A 17,946-nucleotide genomic window follows, 5' to 3' on the forward strand; every position below is an offset into this window, starting at 1 on the left:
TCAGCTTGAAAAGCCAGACAGTACACAGCAGACTGTGTGTCTGGGGGGGGGGCAGGTTGCCGCTCCTCCTCAGAGCGATGGGGTGACAGTCCCACACCTGGGAAACATGAGAGCAAGCTGCAGGAGGGTGAGCTGAGGTGAACTGGCCTCTTCAATAGAAATATCCACAGAAGACCATGCACAAACATACTGCCCCTGCAGTCAGAACTGCTGTCCCACAGAGCAACACGGGCAGAAGGGTGATAAAAACAATAGGTGCTGTGGAAGCACAGGGACAGATACATTTCTGACATACACAGGAGAAGGGACAGTGAGGTGAGATAGCAGATTGGACCAAGTGAAAAGAGTGGGATCAATCTGGAACATGACGAGGAAGGAAGAGAATGTGGTTAAACATCATGCTGTCCCTGAAAGTCTCCAGAGGAACTAAAGTTCCTGTGCCTTTTGGGCTACAGAAAAGGTGCCCAAGTCAGGCCACGTATCACAGAACATTTGAAGGACAGAATCCTTCTTTGAGTCTAGGACAGGACAGATAAAAGTGTAGAGACCCAACACCACTCTCCCATTACACAAGTAGGCTCAAACATAAGACATCACTCAGCACCAACATCAATTTAATTCTTCCCTCTTCAGGACAGGAACAGGGCAGAGAGCCCTGGGGTTACATGAGCAAGCAGAAAGAGGAGTAAGGAACAACTGCGCTGGGAAATCCCAGCTAAACATGCAGGCAACAGAACCACTCTACTCAAGACAGCCCAGACCTGTGTGGGGGAAGAGCATAGTTCTTCTGAGTCACTGAGGTGCAAGTCCACTCAGCTGCCCAAAACTGCAACCCAAAGGACAGGTCCAGGAAAACAAACCCCAGTCTTCTTCCTGCTGTTCTGTCCAGTTCCTAAGAGGCAGCAAGTTATTATGGCCCTATGCAGCCCCAAAAGTAGTGAAGGAAGCAAGTCCAAGTCTGTGAAACTACAGGGTCAATGCAACGACTTTGGCTGTTGTGTTCAATACAGCATTGGAAACAACTGGAATGTCTCTGGCAACTCTCTGAAAGGGCGGCATGTTGGGTCCTTCCAATGTGTCCAGGATACCTACAGGGAACAGAAAAAAGGGGAGAGTGGCAAGAGTTAGTTCAGATGCAGATGGCCTGTTTCTTCTTGCTTTTCTTTCTGGCCAGGTAGTGGCTGACGGTGGCAGGGCCCAAGACACATGAAGCACTTGGAGGCGACGGGAGGAGACATCGAGCCTCAAAAAATGAACAGCAGTAAACACCTCCATCCAGAGACTATAGGGTACAGATCAGAGCTTGTACTTGGGGCAGGGAAGCTGTGTGTTCCCAAGAGGAACATAGATCCTTTCACTTTGAGGGTACCAGATCCAGTCCCCTGCCATTTGACCCAAATGCAGACATCGCCAAGGATACTGCTCAGCTGAGGCAGCTTGATAAAATCCTCTCCCTACCTCATCCCAGCACAGACCCTGCTCTTAGACCAATTTTTGTCTTTCATCATGAGATACGCTTGCAGACTCACATCAGCAGCTGCAGCTGGGGGTGCAATATGGAATTTTTGTCACTGCAATGCAAACATAGCCCCTGCTTGGCAGGAAACATGCACACTGATGCAAGTGTCCTCCAGTTCCTGTCAATGACCTTCTCAAGACTGATAATCAGTCTTGGAGATCCTTGAAGGATAAAGTATACTCCAAGCAACTTTCTATTTCATCTGCTGAAAAGTTGCAGATCAGGGCTCAGAACCTTCACCATAAGAATGGATCCAGGAAAGAACAGTATATGTATCTAAAAGGACTTATAATGCTGTGCTGTAACCCCAAATTATGCAGATTTAGCTGCAATACCATGAACAGATCTGGCTCCCTAAACTCAGAAAGGGGCTTGCTTTTTTTTTTAAGGGGGGACCTGAATATATGTATAGCCTGGTAAACAGCACTGACTGGGGAAGATGCAGCTTCTGCTATCAGTGTTGTACAACACAAGATAAAAAAAGGTGTTATGCAAAGAAGGAAAAAGACTTATGACGCATTTCCTGATCAGAAAAAAGCAACCTGACTTCAGCAAGATTCAGGAAGGGACTGGACATCTGCATGCAAGAACAGTCAGGGCTGTAATACTTCACTTGTGGGGAAAGAATAAGCGTCCTGCTTCACAACTTAGGTCTTAAGTACCATAAGTACTAAAACTCAGTGCAGAGACTACCTCACATCTACCTGCTGCCCTACTTTGACAGCTTCCTCTAATAAAGCTAGTGCTGGTCACTCTTGGGTTGCAGACTGGCACAGATGCCCTCAGGTCAGATCCAAACTGACCATCCTTTCTCTCAGAGAGAACAAAAAGCAGCTCCTCTTCCCTCGGATCTAACAGGATATGTCGTCGTATCTCCTTTGCTTACCTTCTACCACCTTGTGATAAGCAAAGTGCAGATAGAGGAGGAAAAGCATATGCAGCACAGCAAGCGTCCCACACAGGATGAGCCGCTGGGTGTGCCCCACGGTGCGTGACACCAACACAGCAACCTAGGAGAGAGGTGGAGATTAGAGACAAGGTAGCTGCTACCTGAACCTCTGGCATTGCAGTCAGGAGCACACAGGAGAACATTCCACGTAGCGGGAGCCAGTGGAAACACTGCTCAGAGCCTTTTTTGCAGTTTGCATCACCAAATTCAGAGTAATCTGACTTTGTTTCATGTAGGTGAACCTTGCCCAGTCTTGTCGAGAGTTCTGGATGCTCAGGCATGGCTCTCCACAGCAGCAGGGGCTGTAAGGGAGCAAACCTCCTGCAGCTGTTAGAACGTGTGAGGATATTAAGCCAAGTGTCGCTTCCATACACCAGGGGCCAAATGACCCAGGAGCATCAGGCTGTTCTTCACAGCAGCCTGACCGGCTGTGGAATGAACTGCCTGGCTCAAGGAACAGAAAGCAAACAACATTTCCCTCCCTTTTTTGTCCCCAGAAGAGAAGGGCCCCAGGCTGCCTGTCCCTTACCATTCGTAGTGTAGAGAGTCCACCAACACCCAACCAGAAGATATAGAAGAGGGAGTGGAAGTGGATGTTATAGGTGACAAAGAGAGTGATGCAGTGTCCAAAAAGACCATAGCCCTGACAAAACAAAAATGTCCATGTTACAAGCGTCAGTCCCACACAAAGGGCCGTTGATCAAGAGCATAAGCAGCCTATTCCTGCAACGCTTCACTGAGGCAAAGCTTCACAAACCACTCATTCAATGCCAAAGAGTCAACCAGCACAACACTTTTAAGAGCAGCTCACACCCAGATAATCTGTCCGAAGGATTCACAGGGATGTCAGATTGCAACAACTTGGAAAACATAGGAAAGAGCCTCCAGAGAAATTGGAATCTCCTGGTTATTTTACCACCAGGCTCTCAGATCAGGAAGTGCAAAGCAGGAGACCTGCACAAAGGAACTGCCTCTTTGTGCTATCGCTGTGCCTGGGACGGGGCAGGTCAGAAGAGCATCCTGCAATTCCAGGTTGTCCCAGTGCAGTCACCTGGGACCAGCGATTTACAAGGACTTTTCCCATTCTCTGGGAAAAGCTCACAGGCCGCCCTCATGCTGCAACACCGTCCAGCCAACCCACACCTTGGGGCATCCCCATCTGTACATACCAACAGTGACAGCATCTGCACCATTGTGATTTGAGCATTGCACAGATATGCCAGGAAATAGATGAAAGAGGAGACGCCCAACCAGTAACCAAAGCAGGTGCCAATGGCTGTGCCCATCAGTGTGCCTTCCCTCTGTGGAGACAGCATCAGGATGAGGAGGACTCAAAGAAGTGAGGAGGAGCGTCTGGATGACGCTCTTTGTCGTATGGTTTAGTTTTAGGTATTCCTGCGAGGAGCAGGGAGTTGGACTCAATGATCCTTATGGGTGCCTTCCAACTCAAAATATCTTCTATTCTATGATTCTAAGTGACCTGCCAGCACCCAAATCCCACCACAGAGAGTTCCCAGAGCCTTTCTAGGCATTATCAAATAGCTGACTAGCAGCACCCAGGGTGCCATGTGACTGACACCCAAGCTATCCCAGCAGCAAAGCATCAAGACTCTCTCATGCGTCCTTCCTCCCATCCCCAAACCAACAGGCTCTTCCTCAAATCAATCTGCTTTTTGGCAAGATGCTATTCAGTCATGGAAGAGGTTTCCTCTCCCTTTCTGGTGTCATTATAGCAATCCAGAGCCCGGTCAAACCACAACTTATCATTGAGACTCGACGTACAATGATGGTGTCCGAGGTCTTCATCCCATGCAAAAGGATGGCCACCAGGGTGAAAACCAGCATGAGGGGTCCATAAAGCTCGCCTGCAATCTTCTACAGGAGGAAACAGATCAGGGAAAGTTTGGTTAGTGCTCCTGAATACCAGGCTCCCCACTGAAAATGATGCGAGAAGTGCCTTGAATGAAGTTTATCACCTATCTGCCTGAGAAGTAACAGCAAGGCCATTGCTGACAGGACGCAGGCAGAATAGGTTGTGTGATGAGGAGTCTGGGATGTGTGAAGTCTAGAGGTCTAGAACTATACCAGCACTAAAGGCAGCAGACTGGGGTTTGAAACAACCACAGGAAAGGGTTTACCAATATTTTCAGGGAGATGAAAACCTAACAAACTCAGGTCCTTCATAACATGGACTACTTTAGTTTTACAAGGTGTCTGCAAGACGTTCACTTGGCCATGGAGTCTGATTCAGCACAAGGGAACTCACCTGTGGGAAATTAATCATCTTCACAGGAATCATGGACTCCAGCAGTCTGCATCACAGCAAAGCAGGGAATGACATCAGGATGGTTAACAAAATGCTTCAAAAGTAAAAGATCCCATACACCCATTACCAGTGTTTTCTGCTGTGGGCACAGACCTTGGGGGACAGAGATTCCTTCTAAAGAGTCACATAAGGTGACTAAAGGAGAAAAACCTTACTGTCAGTGGGTTAACTTTGCCAGAGGGGATTCAATGAAAACGTTTAGGGATCCACTCAGGAATGAGAGATCATTGACAGAACAGCAGGAGGGAAAGGCACCTTTTTTCATCCAGCCTCACAAAACTTTGCCTTTGTGGACACAGCTGTGTTGCAAACCCAACAGAAGCACCTGGAGTAGTAAAAGGCTGAAGGTGCCCCAAAGCCCTTTTGTCTGCCCTGGGCAGCAACGCTGGGTGACTGACAGGGCTGCCAGCCCACCTGGGGACCTCATTAAGGACACTGGGACAAAGCATCGCTTGTTTTCCCACATCTGAGCCTTGCTGCCAGCCCACCCCAGCTCCTTCGCTTTGGGGGGACAGCCAACCTCTCGCTGGCAAGAAGCCGCCGCCCCCCCCCCCCGTTCTCCCATGCCCCCCCGGGGGAGATGGCCCAGGCCGGGCCCTGCCCACCTGGCGCGCACTTGGACTGGCTCCACGTCGAAGTAGGGCCGGAGGATGTCGATGTTGGCGTAGAGGCTGAAGGCCCTGGAGGCTTGCCTCTTCCCCACCTGCCACATCTGCGGAGAGAAGGGAGCTTGCAGCGGCAGGCGGCCCCCCCCGGGGCTGGGGGCGGCAGGGGGCCGCGCTCACCTGGTCAGCCACCTGCCGGCCCAGCTGCCCCCGCAGCCCCTTCATGCCCAGGAACTCCCCGTCCTCCTCCTCGGCGGCCCCCGCCTCGCCCTCCGCCTCCTCTTCCTCCTCCTCCTTCATGCGCTGGTGCATCTCCCCCATGTCCTCGAAGCTGGAGCCCGACGTGTCGTCCATGTTTTCCATGTCGATGACGGCGGAGCCGCCACCCTGCGCCGGGGCAGACAGCGTCAGCGCCCGCTCGCTCGGCTCGGCCCCGCAGCACCGCCGCCACCCCCGGCCCGGCCCGGCCCGGCCCCACCTGCATGTTGTCCTCGAAGCCGCCCCACTCGGCGGCACCGCTCCTGCCGCCGCCCGCCGCCGTCGCCCCCGCCGCGGACATGGTGCCCGGCCCGGCCCGGCCCGCGCCGCGCTGGCGGCTGCCGCTCGCGCAGCGGAGCACCCGGATGTGACGTTGGGTGGAGGGGCCCCACGCTCTTGCGAGGGCGGGCGGGCGTCGCCGCCATCTTGTGTGTGGCGCAGGGCGGGGAAGGGCGCAGCGCGGTGAGGGAACGACAAGACGGCGAGAGGGAGTGTCGCGGCGGGCGGGACGGAGGAATGCGCTGCTGCAGGGACCCCGGGCCGGCCGGCGGCGGGGGAGCGCCGCGCTCCCCGGCAGCGGGGAGGCCACGCGTGGGCGGGCGGAGGCCCGTCACGTGCCGGGGAGCACCGCCCCCCGCGCCCCCCCGCTGGCGGCGGCGGCCATGGCGGCCAAGCGGGGCACCGACGAGATGCGGGACCGCGTGGTGCTGGGCGAGTTCGGCGTCCGCAACGTGAGTGGGGCGGGGCGGCGGGGGGCGCCCGGTCTGCCCCCCACGGCCGCGGCCCCCCTCACGGCCCCGCCTGTCCGCCTCCTCGCAGGTCCACACCACCGACTTCCCCGGCAACTACCCCGGCTACGAGGACGCCTGGGACCAGCGGCGCTTTGAAGAGGTGGGTGAGCGCCGCCGGCCGTTGGGGCGGGTGGGGGGGTGGGGGGGGTCGGGTCCCGCACGCGGCGCCCGGCATGACCCGCGACGCGTGGCCCGTGCAGGCGTTCCGCGTGGAGGTAATCCGCGAGGAGGAGGGCGCGCTGGAGTTCGACATGGTGGGCATCGACGCCGCCATCGCCAACGCCTTCCGCCGCATCCTGCTCGCCGAGGTACCGCCGCGGGCGGGGGGGGGGGGGGGGCAGGGACCGGGGCTCGCCGGGGAGCTGCGGGGAAGGCCTGGGGGTGCCGGCCTAGGAGCGAGGGGACTTGAGTGATGGGGAGTGGGGAGGGTCCTGCCTTATGTCGGCCCTTGCTGACAGCTGCTGGGTTTTGGTAGAGAAGCGCAAATTCGTTCTGCACGCGTGTCAGGAGCCCAAAGAGAGTTAGGGCCTTAGCAGCACGAGCAATAGCGCTTGTTGCTCTTAAGGGTGCTGTTTGTAATGCCTGTGGATCAGCCTGCCCGTCACCTCTTGTGCTCATCTGTTTTTTTAAAAAAAAACAAATGGGGAAGGGGGTACATTGGGTATAAAGGTATATTGGGTAGCCTGGTTTGGCAGAAATACCACTGAAAAGTCTGCAGGGCGATTATTTATGGGAGGGAAGGGACACTAGCTGGATATTCTGTTGGCATGTAGTTCAACTGTCATCTTATGCTGACTTGATCTCTCGTCTCCCTGAGGTGCCAACGATGGCTGTAGAGAAAGTCTTTGTGTACAACAACACATCCATTGTGCAGGATGAAATTCTGGCTCATCGCTTGGGCCTCATCCCTATCCGAGCTGACCCTCGACTCTTTGAATACCGAAACCAAGGTGAGAGTCTTGGATTGAATAGAAATACTGAAGGTTTCCCCCAAAGCAGGAAATCAGGGTCACGTAAACTGAGGAGAAGTGTGATTCCATAGAGGCTCACACTGTTCTCCCCTTCCCAGGAGATGAAGAAGGCACAGAAATTGATACTCTGCAGTTCCAGCTGAAAATAAAATGCAGCCGAAACCCTCAGGCAGCCAAGGAATCATCTGATCCTAATGAACTATATTTCAATCACAAAGGTGAGATCTCTCCTAAAGATAGGTGCTGGTTTTTTCTTTTTTGGTCTTGGGAGTCAGGATTTGGTCTGTTCTCTCAGCCCTCTGAGCAGAGAGAGCCGATTCCCTCATTCTGCTAAACTTACTTTTTGCCATCTCTAGTCCTGTACAGGTCAGCAACCTGTTTTGAGACAGCAGCTGGCTGATGCTTGTGGCTTCTCTTCACAGTGTACAGTAAACATATGACGTGGGTGCCCTTGGGGAATCAGACGGACCTCTTTCCAGATGCTGACTTCCGACCTGTTCACGATGACATCCTCATTGCACTGTTGCGACCTGGCCAGGAAATAGATGTGCTTATGCACTGTGTCAAGGGTATAGGTGAGTCCTGGGTCCTGGGGCAGCGGAAGAAGTGTGAGTGCTTGGACTAGGGCACAGCTGTGTGAAGGGGAAGGGTGGAGAACTGGCTTTCCCCCTGGAACTTTAGGCCCTGGCATCCTTGCACTCTCATTCCCTGAGGCCTGCCCTCATCCTTGACTCTTAACTCTTCATGCAGGTAAAGATCATGCCAAGTTTTCTCCTGTGGCCACGGCTAGTTATCGACTGCTTCCTGACATTACTCTCCTGCAGCCTATTGAGGATGAGGCAGCTGAGATGTTGCAGAAGTGCTTTTCCCCTGGAGTCATTGAGATCCAGAACATCAAGGGTACTTTTTTCCTGCTCTAAAGTGCCTTTTTCCTTACAAGCCTTAGCAGAGACTGACTAGAGACTAGAGCCAAACCTTGTAGAGACGCAACCACGTCGTGATGTCGTCTTGCCAATCAGCAGCTGTTCATGCTGTTCTGACCTGGTTTTATGGATGAGTGCCTATCACATGCAGATGTGTTGGGTGATGAACTGGGATCTCCCTGAAATGCTATGGCATTGGGTGTCTGTCCACAGAGCTCTGCAGCTGCTGACTGCAGCTTCCAGTACTGTTAAGTTGTCTGCAAGACCAGGTAGCAAGCTTGCTCTTTCCAGCAGCTGAGCATGGAGAAGACTTCTTGTGTCCTGCCCAGGGGTACATAGGAGCTTTGTGTTTGGGTTGGAACTGTTCAAGAAGACCAGTTCTGTCAGGTTGGAGTTTCATGTTGGTGATGTGCTAATTCTTTATATTTGTGGCTTTGCTGCCTTGCTGATGGGGGAGTGCATGTTTGAGGGGTAAGCACCTGCCATGACCACAAGGCACCCATCTCATTTCATCTTTTCCCCTTTAGGAAAAAAGGTGGCAAGAGTAGCCAATGCACGGTTGGACACATTCAGCAGAGAAGTTTTCCGTCATGAAGGTCTGAAAAACCTTGTGCGCCTGGCAAGAGTGCGAAACCATTACATCTGTAAGTGCCCCATTTTCCACAGAACAGAGCCCTGCTGTGGTTTGTGCAAACAAGCAGAGACTGGCCAGCATGTATTACTGGGTCTCTGCCTCCCCCTTTCCCCCACATCATCAGCCTTCATACATATGAATGACATTCATACATTCATATTCCAGTGGGTAACTGCTGAGGTTGTGGTTTGGTGTTGCTTTGGGATTGAATGTGTTTGTGCTTCCTGCTGGCAAATGTAACCTCTTCTCCTCGGGCTGTGAAGATCTGGCTTGTCAGAAGTGCCGTGTAAGAGAAGACGAGGGACAGAAATGCTGGAGCCAGGTGTAGGCTGAAGCTGCGTAGTGGCTGTGCTGACTTGTGTCTCTGTGCAGTTTCAGTGGAGTCGACGGGTATCTTGCCTCCAGATGTGCTGGTGAGCGAAGCCATCAAGATCCTGATGGGAAAGTGTCAGCGTTTCCTGAATGAGCTGGACTCTGTGCCTATGGAGTGACCAGGCTGTAGCTGGGAAGCATATCCCTGCACTGCTGTTCTGGGCTTCCTGCACCTGTCCACAGGAGTGATTCCTCTTCTGTAGGCAAGAGGTTTGAGATGGGCTTGTTAAGAGTCCTAGGACCATCTCTTTGAATTTGTTTTCTGTTGGTAATGAGCCTCAGTGAGGAGATGCACTAAAATAAAGGCTTTTCTTTACAGCTGTCTCCTTCTGTGCTGTTCACAATTGTGAGACCGTAATACACAGAGAAGAACGTGGCAGTGGGTCTAAAGATGAGTAATAGCATTTATTTTAGATTGCATGCAATATGTGAAAAGGACTGATGTGGCAGTGTAGCAAAGCACTTTGCAGCAGGTCAGTGAGATTTAACAAGTCAGTATCAGTGCAGGACTGTTTTGCAGGTGTCTCAAACCAGCTACAGGGTAGTTAATGTGGTAGGTAAAAGGCTGTACTGTCAGAGGGCTGGAACACCTCTCCTGTGAAGACAGGCTCAGAGAGTTGGGGTGGTTCAGCCTGGAGAAAAGAAGGCTCTAGAGAGACCTTATTGCGGCCTTTCAATATATAAAGAGGGCATGGAGAAAGACTTTTTGCCACGGCCTGTAGTGACAAGGGGCAATGGTTTTAAACTGAAGAGGGTAGACTTAGATTGGACATAAGCCATTTTTTATGATGAGGGTGGTGGCAAGATGCTGGAACAGGTTGCCCAGAGAAGTTGTGGATGCCCCATCTCTGGAAGTGTTGAAGGTCAGGTTGGACTGGGCTTTGAGCAACCTGACCTAGCGAAAGGTGTCCCTGCTCACAGCAGGCGGGTTGGACTAGATGGTCTTTGACAGTCCCTTCCAGCCCAAACCATTCTATGATTCTTTGATATGGTACTGGGCTTCTCTGTGCAAAGGTGGTGTTTAAAAACATGCTCTGGAAGGACCGACTGTCCCTTCTTAAATAGCTCAAGGTAAGGCATTTCTTCCCACGTGTTAAGTTTGACTACTCTGTTCTGCCTTTCAGTGACTGAACGTACTTTGGGCTGACCTTGAAGCAGAACTGGATGGTGGAGGGCAAGTGACAGCCAAAGGCCTGTCTCCACCCAGGGAAGCCTGGGAGAACTTGCAAGTTAGCCTCAGTGGTGAGCACTACTGTTAGTCAGCACCGGGTAGGTTTTGGCTTGTGAAAGTCTCTCTTGGCAAGCTGATGAAGGAACTGCAACTTCAGAGAATGGCTGGGAATACTGGTGCGTCCCAGTTGCTTAAGTCAATCCTCAATACAATGCTAGAATTCAGTGTAGCAAATCATGCTTTTTCTCTACCTGTTTCACTGGGCTATAGTTACTTATACTGTAAACATCCTTTAGGTGTTAATCCCATTTGAAAAATAGTAATTTCTAGCTGGATCCTTTCAGTTTAAATAATCTGAAGCAGCTTCCATGCCAAGCTGGATTACAGCTGGGGCCTTGGAAAAAGGTTTTGTAACAAAAACCTACATTGATGTTGGTCAGGCCCATCTCTTTGAGGGCTTCTGCTTTTGTTGTAAGAGAGACCTTTCATGCAACCCTCTTCAGGTGAGGGGACAGACCAAAGGCAACAGCTCCATCACCTTCCTGTGTTACTAAACAGGTCAGCTGAGAGAGTTATGGCTAAACTACAGTACGCTCACAAGACATTGCTCCTCCCAGCAATAGCTAGGGTTGGGCTTGGAGGCTACTTTAGTAGCATATGCACCTTTCTGTGCTATTGCTTCGCCTATTTCCCGTATTGCTTATGGGACATACCCTGGAATAGCCATGCCAAAGGGTTTCGCTTTGGCAACACGTACCCTTCAAGCTGTAAACTGGGACCTAGCGGCTGTTGTGGAATTAATATAGACCAGCCGTGAGTGACATATATACTTCAAAATGCAATTTTCCCCATGCCTTCTAGTTTAATTACGTAGTCTGGAATGGTTGATTCTCTCCCTGATAATGTATGTTGACTACCAGCAAAGGTGCTCCCTTTTTGGTAGCTGGAATAAGTAGGAAGGCAGTCTATGCAAAGCAGAGGCCTCAGATCTTACTGAAACAGATAAGAGAATAAAAATGAAACCATGACACCATGTGTATGAAACTGGAATAGCTTTACTGACATTCAGAGGTGTAACACAACCAGTTCAGAGACAGCTTTGGATTTAAACATTCCTACAAAAAAGGTTCTAAAAACCATTTAAAAAAAACCCCTTGTGTCTAGCATGAAGTCACAGAATGTTAAAAATATCACAACACAATAAATACACCCAGCCTTTACTAGAGCCAGGAGCCATGTTAGCTCAGAAGTTAAAAAAGTTTGAGGCCAGGAGGAAAGTGGAGGGTGCTGGTGGAACAGCAGGGGCAGGAAGGTGAGTGGATTCCCAAGGCCTGCTCTTCCTTTCTGTGCTCCCACTCCTCCCAACTCCAGCTTTTCTGTCCAGTCTGTCCAAGTGGAGACACCACCTTCTCCACCCGCCACAGTTTATTACTTGTTCTGTCTCCTAGATGGCAAAACTGCCAGCTAGCTCTGGACAGACCCTCTGAGCTCCTGTGCTAACACTAGGATAGATCAAGTGAACCATTTGTCATGTAAGAACCAGCTTTGCAGACTGGAGTGGTTTGATAAGAGTCCCACCTCATCTAAAACCCAGTTTCTGACCTGGCTCACCCACTGTAAACTGCAGTATAAACCCCATCCCTCCTGCCCCACCATGCAATTCTCCAAGAAGTACCAGACTGGGTAAAAACACGGGCTACTGTCACCTCCACAGCAACAGGGTGAGGAGATCCCTTTTGGTTTGCAGGTGCTTCAGGTATTGGTCCAGATTTTGTGTACCCTGCACTGGCCATGTTCTAGTCTACAGGACATGGTAAAAAGAAAAAAAAATTAAAAAAAAATCTGTCCTGCTCCCCCTGAGAGATGTCCAAGAAAGGCTGGCACAAAGTAAAAGCCTTCCATTTGGCTCTGGGTAGAACAAGCTGTATGATCGTATATATATATATACATATACATGTATATATATGTATGACAGTGTCTGCCTCCTTCTGGAGAGCAGCTGCACCTTAGAAAGGCTGACCTCGAGGGAGATCCTAGAGCACTGCTAGGCTTCCTGGCACACAGCCCGCAGCCCAAGGCTCAGCATCCTGGAGGGAAATGGATTCATCAGAATACCAGTGCGCTAGGGACAAGCACTGATAGGCATGACAGGAGTGTCTGATGTGTTCCCTACAAAGCCTGGCTACTAGCACCCAGAGGAAGATTAGGGTAGCCCCTTTTCACATGGTGCACTACTCTGCCTTTTGCATTAATCGTAAACCCCAAGGGATGAAGAAGTGGAGCAAGAGTGACCCAAAGCTACAGGATGACCAGGCTTCACCTAATGGAGTCTATGGGCTCAGCTCCCACCTTGCAGAGAAGCAGAGGTCTAAAGATGCTCATCCAATGGAGGGGAGGGGAAGGAATCGGGGAAAGCTTAATAGACTCGTTCAAATGTCACCACAGGCCCCATCCCAGTGTAGGGAGAACGGGACAGGACCTGTAAGGGGCTTTATTCAGACAAATGCTTGTGGAGGTGATGACAAGGAGAATCTAATGTGCTTACTATAAGGAGAGACAAAGTATAAGGTAGCGGAGGAGATGGTTGCAGCATCCCAGGCTCAGGGCTCAAAGAGTGCAGTGAGGCCCTCTCCATCCTCATTTTCTAGCACATCTGTCTCCAGTGATGGCTTCACCTTTTTGAAGAGAGATGGGAGGTTCCGGATATGAACCTCCTTGCGGAACTGCTCCCCAAGGGGCTTCTGCAGAGGACAGACAGGCAGGCATCAGTCATTACTGCCTTCATAGTAATAGGGCAGCCTGCTTGCAGATCAGAGGCAGACCCCAGATTCTGAGCAATCCCTAGGCCCAGACCCCATGCTTGCATTTTGGGGAATCTCAGGCCTGGTCCTTCCCAAGTGCCAGAGCACCACCAGCACCAGGTAACCACCAGCACACCAGCTCCCCAGCTTTTAACTCAATGTACCAGACTCCAATGCCACCATCCTCACGAAAGCCCAGGACCCGCCTAGCAGCTTTGTTTGAACATTTTAACACCCTGTTTGCCCGGGCACCCTTGTGCCAAGGGTAACCAAGGGATCAAGCCCAGCCAGCATGGGTTCAGGAAAGGAAGGTCCTGCTTGACCAACCTGATCTCCTTCTACGACAAGGTGACCCGCCTAGTGGATGAGGGAAAGGCTGTGGATGTTGTCTACCTAGACTTCAGTAAAGCCTTTGACAGTTTCCCTCAGCATTCTCCTGGAGAAACTGGCTGCTCATGGCTTAGGCGGGTGTACTCTTCGCTGGGTTAAGAACTGGCTGGACGGCCGGGCCCAAAGAGTGGTGCTGAATGGAGTTTACTCCAGTTGGCGGCCGGTCACAAGTGGTATTCCCCAGGGCTCCGTGTTGGGGCCACTCCTGTTTAATATCTTTATCAATGATCCGGATGAAGGGATCGAGTGCACCCTCAGTAAGTTTGCAGATGACACCAAGTTGTGCGGGAGTGTCGATCTGCTTGAGGGTAGGAAGGCTCTGCAGAGGGACCTGGACAGGCTGGATCGATGGGCTGAGGTCAATCGTATGGGGTTCAACAAGGCCAAGTGCAAGGTCCTGCACTTGGGCCACAGCAACCCCATGCAATGCTACAGGCTTGGGGAAGAGTGGCTGGAAAGCTGCCCGGTGGAAAAGGACCTGGGCGTACTGGTTGACAGCCGCCTGAATATGAGCCAGCAGTGTGCCCAGGTGGCCAAGAAAGCCAACAGCATCCTGGCTTGTGTCAGGAATAGCATGGCCAGCAGGACTAGGGAAGTGATCGTGCCCCTGTACTCGGCACTGGTGAGGCCGCACCTCGAATACTGTGTTCAGTTTTGGGCCCCTCGCTACAAGAGAGACATTGAGGTGCTGGAGCGTGTCCAGAGAAGGGCAATGAAGCTGGTGAAGGGTCTGGAGCAGAAGTCTGATGAGGAGCGGCTGAGGGAACTGGGGTTGTTTAGCCTGGAGAAAAGGAGGCTGAGGGGAGACCTTATTGCTCTCTACAACTACCTGAAAGGAGGTTGTAGAGAGGTGGGGGTCGGTCTCTTCTCCCAGGTAACAAGTGATAGGACGAGAGGAAATGGCCTCAAGTTGCACCAGGGGAGGTTTAGACTGGATATTAGGAAATTTTACTTCACTGAAAGGGTTGTCAAGCATTGGAACAGGCTGCCCAGGGAAGTGGTTGAGTTGCCATCCCTGGAGGTATTTAAAAGACATTTGGATGAGGTGCTTAGGGACATGGTTTAGTGGTGGTCTTGGTGGTGTTAGGTTTATGGTTGGACTTGATGATCTTAAAGGTCTTTTCCAACCTATATGATTCTGTGATTCTGTGCAAGGTACCCCCTGCCTCTCAGTGAGAAGTCACTGCTGGAGGGGCTGCTCAGTCGGTGCTGCCATCCCCACTGCACCTCCAGGTTGAAGAGAGACAGAACAAATGCTGAGAATATGCTGCAACAGCTTCCTGGCTGGGAAGCAGGGTGGTTGGGGAGAGGCAGGTAGACTGGCTGCCCTGTTACTTCTGCAGGGTATGGGTGTGAAATGAAACAGGTTCATTTTCTTTCAGGATATCACCTACCCCAATGCAACCTGTGATGAGGCGCTTGAAATGATCCTTCCGGCGCTTGTCTGCCACCTTCTGCAGTGTTGGGTTGAGAAGCTTTGAATCAAACTGCTCCAAAGAGTCCCTCTGGATGTCTGGGATCTGCTCCATCACTGCCTTCAGCTCAGCGTAGCGAGGGCGCTGCAGTGAGAAGTACGGTTAACACAGCTCTGCTAGAGGAGCCACGCTGCCCTCCTTGGAGGGCCATTAGCTCCTCTGCCCCTGCCCAGTGGGCATGGGGTTAGTTTTCCACCACTCCCCAGCCAACCTAGCATCTAGACAAAGAGCAGAGTTTCTCACCAAGGCCTCATAGATCTGGAAAGCCAGGTGGACAAGAGCTGCCATGCAGCCATCATGCTGCCCGTGTGTCTGTAAGCCCTTCAGCACACTTGTGAAAAACCAGGACACGGCATCAGGCAGGAGGTTTCCTGGAAGCACCTGGGGAAGAGGCACTGTCAGCATGGAAGCAGAATACTGACATGACTGCCTTTCTGCAGCAGCTTGGTCTTCCTGAGGGAGCAGGTCCCCAGGGGCAAAGCAGCCACGCTTCTCACTACATTCAGGGCTTCCTCTCCCAGCCCTGCCAGAATTAATCCCTTCTTCCTCCCAGAGGTACCTGTTTGAGCAGCGGCCAGCAAAGCTGTGTTGTGGTTCTTTGGCAGGACAAGGTGTCCTTCCAGGAGAGGGATGTGTAGGCAGTGATCAGCAGCGCAGTGCAAACATCCTGAAAAGGAGTCAGAGAGGGAAACCAGTCAGAGGAATGATTTCCCACCTCCAGGGAAATCATTGGCTCCTGAAGGGAGCCAAGAAGCAATCCAGGGATTCTGCAGGAGCTCCTTAGGGCTATCGTCTGAGAATCCTGCATGCTGCTGCTGCTCCAGCTGAAGGTGCTCAAAGGCACCAGTGTGCACAGTCATGAGGAACCAATGTCAAGAAAGCTTGCTCCCTTCATCTCCCCTGGAAAGGCCCTGGAGCACCCATGGACTTCCATCAGCTGCTACTCTCAAGTCACTGCAAAAGCTTCTGCAAGAGCTTCTGAGGCGTCCACAGGAGAGGAGGAGTACAGAGGTTATCGGGATGAAGGTACCCTGCGCAGGGGGTTGTGTTAACACTTTGGCTCCTGTGCCAGCTCTGGCAGATTTTACAGAAAAAAAGAGTTGCTGGGTGAAGTTCTTCCTCGTGGAGGCTGGAGCCCAAGAGGGAGGCAGAGCCAGGGAGCACCCTGGGGGCTGAATGCCCAGGGCCTTGCCCACAGAAGGGCCGAAACTCTCTAGCTGCATGTTATACTGGATCCCAACCCCCATTTGCTTTGTGGCTTCTGCAACCATTAACAAAGCCCTTAAAAAACACGTATGTTCCTGAGAGAAGATTCTCACACTGGGGAATGCTCCAGCAGCGTAGATCTCTGTAGCAGCATCTGGCTGCACCACAGACAAGCGTGACAAGGAGTACAGGGAAAGGATGGTGGAAGTCAGAGCATGTGCTCTTACCTCCTGCTTCATCAGACACTTGCCAAGCTCGGTGAGCTCTGCGCTGGCAGGGGGAGTCACCTCCGTGGCCATCGCCTCATCATCTGCAGAGCAGAGAAAAGGCAGCACTGTGAACGTGGCCTCCCGAGGACTGAGGGAGACACAGGGAGGCACAGTGAGAACTAAGCTGGGAACCAGGGGACAGCGCACAGAATCAGTATGCTGGCACAGCTTGCCAGAACATCTCTCTCCAAGCAGAAAGCACCCACCCTTTGTGGGGCAGGAAGGGCATCCAACAAGCTACCTCCAGCTCTTGGGAAGACTGTCCACATCCCCCTCTTCTCCTCAGCCCTCTTCTCGGTACCTTAAGAATCAGCTGCTCCAACATGCTACCTGTGAACCCCTACAGCACATTTGTTCCTAGGCAAGACTGGGTTTTTCTGTGGCCTCCAGACACACTGGGCAGGACAGAGCTGAAGGCTTCTTACCAAACCTATACCCCTCACACAGAACTTCCAGCAACAGGCCAGCCTCTCCCTCAAGAAATGCATGAAGAAATGGGAAAAGTGCTTGCACACGCCAAGGGGAGGAAAGGCAAAGGTGGACATTTACTCACCGTCTCCGTCTACAGCAGCAGTAGTGTTATGCTCAACACCTTTCTTAGAAACACAGCAAACAGCTGCAAAAACAGTTGCAGGTCAGAGGAGCAGAAAAGGGAAGATGCTACTTCAGAACATGCAGAGATTATCCTACAGACTCTGATGGGCTCACAGCTGCTTCAGGCTCCCCCAGCTCTTACACAGTATCTGAAGAATCTGAAAGCCCGTATAAAAGCCAAATACTGTGCTACCTGGAAGGCCAAAACACCCCACCCACAGCATCCTCCCACAGTGGAACCTGCTGCACAGTGGCTGCTTCAAACTACTGAGAACCAGGAACATGCAAAACCATTTGAAGCCTATAACCTGAGAAGAGCAGCATCTTAAGGCAGATCAAGAAAGGAAATATAAGGTTGAGGACCTGTACTCTCTATGCAGAGTCAATTTTTCCAGCCGCTCTGCTCAAAGCCACGCTGGCAAAAACATGATGTTGGAGAAAGGGAACACAAAGCAGATTGCCTGAGGGGAGGGACTCTTCCCTTCTGTCTGGCTAGAGACATGGCAATTGCCAGCAACAAAACTGCTCTACGCTCAGGTTGTCCACAAATCAATGTCCCGTATTGGGCTCCAGGGCACAGAAAGGGAGAACCAGATTCCAAAGGAGGACTGGACTCCTACAGGGACAGTGCCAAAAACCTGGAGCCCTAAATGAAAGACAGACAACTCTCTTCTAAAGGTTTTTAACTGACC

General features: G+C 51.8%; 3 protein-coding genes across 6 annotated transcripts in view; 1 reads left to right on the forward strand and 2 right to left on the reverse strand.

Annotated features, from left to right (window-relative positions):
• Nucleotides 1-597: 597 nt before the first annotated feature.
• On the reverse strand, nucleotides 598-6,032 carry YIPF3 (Yip1 domain family member 3). Its single transcript, XM_075496141.1, has 9 exons — nucleotides 5,878-6,032; nucleotides 5,580-5,786; nucleotides 5,400-5,506; nucleotides 4,735-4,780; nucleotides 4,251-4,343; nucleotides 3,638-3,769; nucleotides 2,998-3,111; nucleotides 2,406-2,529; nucleotides 598-1,088 (listed from the first exon to the last, which is right to left on the reverse strand). Exons 1-9 carry the CDS (start codon nucleotides 5,956-5,958, stop codon nucleotides 967-969), a joined length of 1,026 nt encoding a protein of 341 aa, XP_075352256.1. The 5' UTR covers nucleotides 5,959-6,032; the 3' UTR covers nucleotides 598-966.
• A 183-nt stretch (nucleotides 6,033-6,215) lies between these two features.
• Nucleotides 6,216-9,664, forward strand: POLR1C (RNA polymerase I and III subunit C). The gene is made up of 9 exons (XM_075496140.1): nucleotides 6,216-6,388; nucleotides 6,477-6,548; nucleotides 6,649-6,756; nucleotides 7,266-7,398; nucleotides 7,518-7,637; nucleotides 7,842-7,994; nucleotides 8,170-8,319; nucleotides 8,870-8,986; nucleotides 9,349-9,664. The coding sequence occupies exons 1-9, from the start codon at nucleotides 6,320-6,322 to the stop codon at nucleotides 9,465-9,467; spliced, it is 1,041 nt and encodes a 346-aa protein (XP_075352255.1). The 5' UTR covers nucleotides 6,216-6,319; the 3' UTR covers nucleotides 9,468-9,664.
• A 1,890-nt stretch (nucleotides 9,665-11,554) lies between these two features.
• The window catches only part of XPO5 (exportin 5), a 31,960-nt gene continuing 25,568 nt past the window's right edge, over nucleotides 11,555-17,946 (reverse strand). For all 4 annotated transcript variants that reach the window (XM_075496146.1, XM_075496145.1, XM_075496144.1 and 1 more), the window contains 6 exons: nucleotides 17,214-17,276; nucleotides 16,619-16,701; nucleotides 15,745-15,852; nucleotides 15,429-15,566; nucleotides 15,105-15,269; nucleotides 11,555-13,260 (listed from right to left, as the gene is read on the reverse strand). In XM_075496146.1, coding sequence (XP_075352261.1) covers nucleotides 13,120-13,260; nucleotides 15,105-15,269; nucleotides 15,429-15,566; nucleotides 15,745-15,852; nucleotides 16,619-16,701; nucleotides 17,214-17,276 — 698 coding nt within the window. In that variant the 3' untranslated portion in view covers nucleotides 11,555-13,119. The remainder of the gene's footprint in view (nucleotides 13,261-15,104; nucleotides 15,270-15,428; nucleotides 15,567-15,744; nucleotides 15,853-16,618; nucleotides 16,702-17,213; nucleotides 17,277-17,946) is intronic.

The sequence above is a fragment of the Mycteria americana genome, chromosome 3, assembly GCF_035582795.1.
Source record: "Mycteria americana isolate JAX WOST 10 ecotype Jacksonville Zoo and Gardens chromosome 3, USCA_MyAme_1.0, whole genome shotgun sequence".
Classification (NCBI taxonomy): Eukaryota; Metazoa; Chordata; class Aves; order Ciconiiformes; family Ciconiidae; genus Mycteria; species Mycteria americana.

What these genes read in the sequence shown, in the direction of transcription:
- POLR1C (XM_075496140.1), top strand. Translation starts at nt 6,320, where the DNA reads ATGGCGGCCAAGCGGGGCACCGACGAGATGCGGGACCGCGTGGTGCTG. An exon ending in GCGAGTTCGGCGTCCGCAAC is followed by an intron (nt 6,389 to 6,476) that starts GTGAGTGGGGCG and finishes GCCTCCTCGCAG; the next exon opens with GTCCACACCACCGACTTCCC. An exon ending in CTTTGAATACCGAAACCAAG is followed by an intron (nt 7,399 to 7,517) that starts GTGAGAGTCTTG and finishes TCCCCTTCCCAG; the next exon opens with GAGATGAAGAAGGCACAGAA.
- YIPF3 (XM_075496141.1), bottom strand. Translation starts at nt 5,958, where the DNA reads ATGTCCGCGGCGGGGGCGACGGCGGCGGGCGGCGGCAGGAGCGGTGCC. An exon ending in CCAGTCCAAGTGCGCGCCAG is followed by an intron (nt 4,781 to 5,399) that starts GTGGGCAGGGCC and finishes GCTGTGATGCAG; the next exon opens with ACTGCTGGAGTCCATGATTC. An exon ending in AGATGATTAATTTCCCACAG is followed by an intron (nt 4,344 to 4,734) that starts GTGAGTTCCCTT and finishes TTCCTCCTGTAG; the next exon opens with AAGATTGCAGGCGAGCTTTA.